Source organism: Anguilla rostrata, chromosome 15 (genome assembly GCF_018555375.3).
Source record: "Anguilla rostrata isolate EN2019 chromosome 15, ASM1855537v3, whole genome shotgun sequence".
NCBI classification, from domain to species: Eukaryota; Metazoa; Chordata; class Actinopteri; order Anguilliformes; family Anguillidae; genus Anguilla; species Anguilla rostrata.
In genome coordinates, this window is record NC_057947.1 from 1,540,788 (window position 1) to 1,548,595 (window position 7,808).

Below are 7,808 nucleotides of genomic sequence, written 5' to 3' on the forward strand. Positions count from 1 at the left end.
TGGTCACATCTCACAAGCATGGAGTCTCTGTCTGTGGTCACACAAGTTTGTTACATCACTAATTAGGCCTCTCAACATACAACAATCTCAGCACACAACATAACAGCACAGTATAGTGCCTGGGACGGGGGCAGTATATCCCCATGGTGGGTGCCAGAGCTTTTCGGGTCCTCTCAAAAGTGCACTCGAGACGGCCCTGAGCTGCATCTCATCCTCCCCGTAGCTCTCCATCGCTCTTCACTCTCATCGCCACGGTAACTGGGAATGTGGAGACTGGGACAAGGCTGCAGCCTAGGCAGAAGTGGCCAGGAGTGCATACAGAAATACAGAAACATACACTTCCCCTCACTACTTTAAGCCTCCAAGCAGCTGTACACTGATGAACACAGTCTGAAGTGCATTAATCACTGCAGGTTTCCCACTGAATCTACAGGAACTGAGAGGGAGCAGTGAAAGAATGGGCAGTGATTCACTATGTGCGCTCATGTACACATGAAAACTGTTTCTCTGATCGATCAAACATTGTCTGGATTATTTGCAAAACATTTTAGTTTACAGCCATATCTGCTGCAATTACTATGACATAAGAACACTTATGTAGTTGTGGAAATGACTGAGTTTTGGTCTGATGGGCACTTCCTCTCTTGAACCAGAATCCAATGTTTTGGCTGTGACAAAGGCTGATAACAGAATAAGCATAGCAAATAGGCCTACATGAAGCAGTAATGTTCTGAGAGTTCTGAGAGCTAGCCTTGAAACAGCTTGTCACTAGATTACAGGAGCTTTATCTGGTCAGAGCGTCACAGGCATCAGCATGAACATTAGCTTTTAGTGTATTACTGTTGCTTTACGAGTGTCATCAAATTGTCATTGTTGCTGACATCATAAATGGTTGCATGGTTTTAGCAAGAACAGGGACACTGATGTTTCTTATTCTTAAGGGACCTTCTATGTTGTGTAAAATTCAGTGTTGGCTTTTTAAAATCTGTAGGCAGAAATAGTAGTTCTTTCTTCATCTGGAGTACATGGTCACAGTGACCACAGTATTTGCCATTGAAATTAGATTTCTGTGATCAGATTCAGAATACAAGAAATCATTGACAAATAAAGAGGTCCACAAATGCATACCCCCAATTGTCCTTATAGGGGTATGCATGTTTTACACTGTGCACTGTAAATGTGTGTCTTTTACACTGCATAGTCCTCATACCACAAAGATTTATGGGCCACTGGATCATAAATGGCTTCTCCTTGAATTCTTTCTCATTGAATCTGATCATGAGATCTGATTTCACATGTGTAACTCTATCCACTGTGACATCAAATAATAGCCACAGATACACTATGTACAATCATACAGTTACAGGCCAATATGTATTCTTTTGGTTACAGGTCACTGATACCATGTCTGCTGATGATATTTTGTGCTTGGTCATTATATTTCATTATAACTGGCTATATTTTAAAGGCCTTTTTGACAAATCATTGTTCATAATTATGTTGATGTATTCATCAAGTTGGAAACTCAGTTGATTATCCATTTAATTCTAATGACGCTAGTGATCTTAGTCAATGCACAGTGAGGTAAATGGTTCAGGGAGCAAAGCATGGTTCAGGGAGCAAAGAAATATCCAGTGGCCACAGTTGGAGAATTACAGAACTTGGTTGCATCAGGGGGTCACCAAGTTTCTATTAATTGCTTCATTAGATGCTCCAACATTAGATGCTACCTCCATGCCAAAAGGCTATTTGGAATGGCTTCAGGAAAAATGGTTTTACTGGGAGTAATCGACAGTTTCAAGAATTTTAATAGTCTCATTTGTTTCATCTACTGTGGTCCTGAGAGATGACATTAGAGCTCTTTGGCCAAGCATAGCTGTTATTTCATTTGTGGCCTTTCTATTAGCTTGAACTAGTCTGCCCTTTCTCCTCTGATCTCTCATTAACAATGTTTTTTGTTTCACACCATTCTCTGTAAACTCTAGAGACTGTACTGCATGAAAATCCCAGGAGGGCAGCTGTTTCTGTGATGCTGGAACTACCACATCTGGCACCATCCACCTAGCACAGTCAAAGTCGCTTAGATCACACATCTTGCCCATTCTAATAGGTAAGGAGCGGGCCTTGTAACCTATAAATCACAAGTTCGAGTCCCAGGCAGGACACTGCCGTAGTACCCTTGAGCAAGGTACCTAAGCTGCGTTACTTAGTATATATCCAGCTGTATGGATATAATGTAAAAAAATATGTGACAAAAAAGAAATTGTGTAAGTCGCTCTGGATAGGAGAGTTTGCTAAATGCCTGTAATGTAATGTAATGTCTATATTGAGTTACAGCCACATAATGTGCTGTTAGGAGTAGCCTATTTGCATTAATGAGGGGGTATTCCGAATAAATGTGCCGGTATATAACACAAAGGATATAGGTTTGGTGTCAGTTAGAGTCTTTATTGTCCCCATGGGGCAGTTTGTACTGCAGCATAGTATGTAATAGATAGCAATAACTATATGTATGACAACAGATAAACATTAAAATCACTGCAAAACGTATCACTGTAACTTATTAAGAAAGCCAGTGACACTTGGGATAAAAGACTGTTTAAACCTGTTTGTTTTTAACATAGGGATCCTATTTTAAAATAGGGAGCCTATACCGATCAGCCATAGCATTAAAACCACCTGCCTTATATTGTGTAGGTCCCCCTCGTGCCGCCAAAACCGCTCTGACCTGTCGAGAGTTTTTAAAATCATGTGGAAATAATTCACCCTCTAACAATATCTTGGCTTTTTATAGCCCTGTAGCAACTAATAATGTAATAAACTACCAATAGTGCAATAACTCCCAATAATGTAATCCATTTCAAATTTTTTATGTAATAAAAACCAATAATGTAATAAGTAGTAGTAGTAGTGTACTTAATCCCCAGGGGGAATTTGCACTGTTGCAACTTAAAAGACAATAAAGTAACACAATCAGATACAAATTTACAGTAGATACAAAATACAAATATACAGTACGTACAAATATATACAGAAATACAAATATAACAGAGGACACCTTCAGAGGTGGAGACGGGTCAGAGCTGTTTTGGCGGCACGAGGGGGACCTACACAATATTAGGTAGGTGGTTTTAATGTTGTGGCTGATCGGTGTATATCTGCGCTCTGAGGGAAGTAACACAAATTGATTGAACAGGGGATGCTGGGAATCCCTCAGAATGGACTGGGCCTTCCTTATAGATCCTATCTGATACAGCTGGGAGGGGTCAGCTGTATCAGATGATCTTGCCAGCTAATTTTACAATGTTGGCCAGTCTACTCTTGCACTTAAGATTTAGATTACCAAACCAGCAGATCATATTAAAGGTTAAAAAAGATTCAATTAAAGACTTATAAAAGATAGTCATCAGCGTCGTGTCCACCTTGAAACTTCAGAGTAATAACTATTAAATGGGGAGAGGATGTGCTTATGCAACATTGAACAGTTCATTAAAATAAAAGATTATTGTTGTATGTATTCATATAATCATTTTCTCATCCTTCTGAGACAGACTTTCATGTTTGTCCTCTGTGGAGGACATGACATTTCTAGTTGTATCTTCAAGCCTTCATGATAGCTTAATTGTCTCTGTGTCTATAATACATAATGGTCTTTAAATGTCATAAATGTGGATGTGAGATTGCATGTACTTTGACCTGGCAGTCTTTCCAGAGTTAAAATTAGTTTTTTAAAATTTCAGAAATAATAAGTAAAACTGCACTTATAAAGCATTATTCCTAACTGATTGTTTTTATTTTTTTTATATTTGTATTTTTATTTGTATTACTATATATATATATATATATATAAAAAATACAGAAAAAATATGTAATTTTGAACCTATTTTCCCCTGGGTCTCAGGAGGATAAAGCTTAGCTGCTGATATCATTTTAAAATGCTCCCAAACTGCAGACCGCTCTCTTGTTTCTGGCTGGTTCCATCTCTGCACAATGTCTTGGATTCTTAAAGCAGTCACCGTGACTCACTAGCTCACAACTGACACAAACTGCTTGCTCTACCCACGAAACCTGCGCCAAAGCTTTGCTTCCTTTGAGTCAGTTACCAAAGCGGTCACATGGTTGTGTGTACCGAATGAAGCTTCAGACGTCATTGATCATGTGATCATGGCTGAAACTAATCAAGCCTTGGCACACTGTTTCTAGTGCACTGTGGTGTTCTTCCTGACACACGCTCACGAGCTTTGGTTTCAAGGGTGACACCACTCCTTTTGAGATGTCTGTGTAGTACATGTTCAGGGCCCATTTAAATTCTGCATTGCATCCAGTCAAAACTACGCTATATTGTGTGTGTCTCTGTGTGTTCATGTGAGTGTTCAGTGTGTTCTCATGTGTGTTTACAGGCTAATTTGGGTTAGAAGCCACTTGTGGTCCAGTCTGGTCTGATGTGTTCCCATCTCCTTAGATAGGGGGCGCTGTTTTCAAAAATGAGTCTCTCAGAGGAGCCAGAGACCAAAGGAGGAAACCTCAGCACTGAGAGGAAGAGGTATAAATGCATGAATCAGATATTTAATGTGATATGCAGTAGGAGGATGAGTTTAACTGGTAGCTCTGTCTCCAAGTGCTGTGAGTTAGAGCTGCAGTAAGAGGATGAGTTAAACTGGAAGCTCTGTCTCCATGTTTTGTTCACAGGGTCCAGGTAGAAAGAGCAGGGTCACCTGTTCCCAGCTGTCTGTCTATGAGGAGTGGAGAGTCAATGGATAAGGTACTCAACTTCAGAGGAGAGTTACCAGGTGATTCAAGGTAAATGAACAGGTTCATGTTAACACTTCACTGTTTAATTAAACCTAAATCTCACTGACAACTTTGAGGTCTAGGTTGGGTGCCCCGTGTTACATTCACTTGAAGGTGGGTGTATTATGTCATGTTCAGCCCAGATGGCAAACGACTTCAGCCTGGACCTGCACCGATTTCGGCACGACACTGCTGACTTAAGGCCAGAATCAGTGCAGATCCGGCCCGGAGTTACTTGCTATCTGGAAGGTGTAGATAGTGGTAGGGTGTCCTCCTGGCAACTGTACAGTTGCTGGTTTGAGCCTGTGATGGAGATGTGAAGATGCTGACTTATATCTGGAGAGATTAATTTGGGTCCTTACACAAAATAAAAAAAACTCTCATTGGGCTCTTGAGCAAGGCCCTTAACATAACAACCGCTCCAGAGGGTTTATTCTTCTGAGTTTAACTGGAAGCTCTGTCTCCATGTGCTGTGAGTTAGAGCTGCAGTAAGACAATAAGTTTAACTGGAAGCTCTGTCTCCATGTTTTGTTCACAGGGTCCAGGTAGAAAGAGCAGGGTCACCTGTTCCCAGCTGTCTGTCTATGAGGAGTGGAGAGTCAATGGATAAGGTACTCAACTTCAGAGGAGAGTTACCAGGTGATTCAAGGTAAATGAACAGGTTCATGTTAACACTTCACTGTTTAATTAAACCTAAATCTCACTGACAACTTTGAGGTCTATGTTGGGTGCCCCGTGTTACATTCACTTGAAGGTGGGTGTATTATGTCATGTTCAGCCCAGATGGCAAACGACTTCAGCCTGGACCTGCACCGATTTCGGCACGACACTGCTGACTTAAGGCCAGAATCAGTGCAGATCCGGCCCGGAGTTACTTGCTATCTGGAAGGTGTAGATAGTGGTAGGGTGTCCTCCTGGCAACTGTACAGTTGCTGGTTTGAGCCTGTGATGGAGATGTAGAGATGCTGACTTATATCTGGAGAGATGAAGTTGGGTCTGTACACAAAATAAAAAAACTCTCATTGGGCTCTTGAGCAAGGCCCTTAACATAAAAACTGCTCCAGAGGCTTTACACTTCTTCCCACTCTCTCCTCTTTTGCTACTCTTCTCTCTGGCATTTATCCCAGGGTGTATTTGCAAAAGTTAGATCAGCAGTAAGAGGATGAGTTTAACTGGAAGCTGTCTCCAAGTGCTGTGAGTTAGATCTGCAGTAAGAAGATCAGTTTAACTGGAAGCTCTGTCTCCATGTGCTGTGAGTTAGAGCTGCAGTAAGATGATGAGTTTAACTGGAAGCTCTGTCTCCATGTGCTGTGAGTTAGAGCTGCAGTAAGAGGATGAGTTTAACTGGAAGCTCTGTCTCCATGTGCTGTGAGTAAGACCTGCAATAACAGGATGAGGTTAACTGGATCTTTGCCTCCATGTGCTGTGAGTTAGAGCTGCAGTAAGAGGATGAGTTTAACTGGAAGCTCTGTCTCCATGTGCTGTGAGTAAGACCTGCAATAAGAGGATGAGGTTAACTGGATCTTTGCTTCCATGTGCTGTGAGTTAGAGCTGCAGTAAGAGGATGAGTTTTACTGGAATCTCTGTCTCCATGTTTTGTTCACAGGGTCCAGGTAGAAAGACCAGGGTCACCTGAACCCAGCTTTCTGTCTGTGAGGAGTGGAGAGTCAATGGATAAGGTACTCAACTTCAGAGGAGAGTTACCAGGTGATTCAAGGTAAATGAACAGGTTCATGTTGACACTTCACTGTTTAATTAAACCTAAATTTCACTGACAACTTTGAGGTCTAGGTTGGGTGCCCCATGTTACATTCACGTGAAGGTGGGTGTATTATGTCATGCTCAGCCCAGATGGCAGACGACTTCAGCCTGGACCTGCACCGATTTCGGCACTACACTGCTGACTTAAGGCCAGAATCAGTGCAGATCTGGCCCGGAGCCACTTGCTATCTGGAAGGTGTAGATAGTGGTAGGGTGTCCTCCTGGCAACTGTACAGTTGCTGGTTTGAGCCTGTGATGGAGATGTGGAGATGCTGACTTATATCTGGAGAGATTAAGTTGGGTCCTTACACAAAATAAAAAAAAACTCTCATTGGGCTCTTGAGCAAGACCCTTAACATAACAACCGCTCCAGAGGGTTTATGCTTCTTACCATCCTCTCCTCTTTTGCAACTCTTCTCTGTGGCATTTATCCCAGGGTGTATTTGCAAAAGTTAGATCAGCAGTAAAAGGATGAGTTTAACTGGAAGCTCTGTCTCCGTGTGCGGTGAGTTAGAGCTGCAGTAAGAGGGTGAGTTTAACTGGATGCTCTGTCTCCATGTGCTGTGAGTTAGAGCTGCAATGAGAGGATGAGGTTAACTGGCAGCTCTGTCTCCATGTACTGTGAGTTAGAGCTGCAGCAAGAAGATCAGTTTAACTGGAAGCTCTGTCTCCTTGTTTTGTTCACAGGGTCCAGGTAGATAGAGCAGGGCCACCTGTACCCAGCTGTCTGTCTATGAGGAGTGGAGAGTCAATGGATAACGTACTCAACTTCAGAGGAGAGTTACCAGGTGATTCAAGGTAAATGAACAGGTTCATGTTGACACTTCACTGTTTAATTAAACCTAAATTTCACTGACATCCTTGAGGTCTAGGTTGGGTGCCCGGTGTTGCATTCACATGAAGGTGGGTGTATTATGTCATATTCAGCCCAGATGGCAAAGGACTTCAGATTGGAACTACACCGATTTCGGCACAACACATGCTGACTTAAGGCCAGAATCAGTGCAGATCTGGCCCGGAGTCACTTGCTATCTGGAAGGTGTAGATAGTGGTAGGGTGTCCTCCTGGCAACTATAGAGTTGCTGGTTTGAGCCAATGATGGAGATGTAGAGATGCTGACTTATATCCTGAGAGATGATGCTGGGTCACTACATAAAGATTTTTTTTAAAAACTCTCTGGGCTTTTGAGCAAGGCCTTTAACTAAAAAACTTCCCCAGGAGATTTACCTCTGTTTTCTCTCTCTCCCCTCTTGCAA

General features: G+C 42.1%; 1 protein-coding gene and 1 long non-coding RNA gene across 17 annotated transcripts in view; one reads left to right on the forward strand and one right to left on the reverse strand.

Moving 5' to 3' along the window:
* LOC135240548 (uncharacterized) overlaps positions 1 to 7,808 on the reverse strand; it is a 225,593-nt gene that overhangs the window by 16,336 nt on the left and 201,449 nt on the right. The window lies entirely within an intron of this gene.
* Positions 1 to 7,808, forward strand: part of LOC135240533 (NACHT, LRR and PYD domains-containing protein 3-like) — a 241,755-nt gene that overhangs the window by 8,126 nt on the left and 225,821 nt on the right. For all 16 annotated transcript variants that reach the window (XM_064310105.1, XM_064310114.1, XM_064310115.1 and 13 more), the window contains exons 2-7: positions 1,986 to 2,110; positions 4,401 to 4,543; positions 4,690 to 4,800; positions 5,330 to 5,440; positions 6,398 to 6,508; positions 7,240 to 7,350. In XM_064310105.1, the coding sequence (XP_064166175.1) occupies positions 4,485 to 4,543; positions 4,690 to 4,800; positions 5,330 to 5,440; positions 6,398 to 6,508; positions 7,240 to 7,350 (503 nt within the window). In that variant the 5' untranslated portion in view covers positions 1,986 to 2,110; positions 4,401 to 4,484. The remainder of the gene's footprint in view (positions 1 to 1,985; positions 2,111 to 4,400; positions 4,544 to 4,689; positions 4,801 to 5,329; positions 5,441 to 6,397; positions 6,509 to 7,239; positions 7,351 to 7,808) is intronic.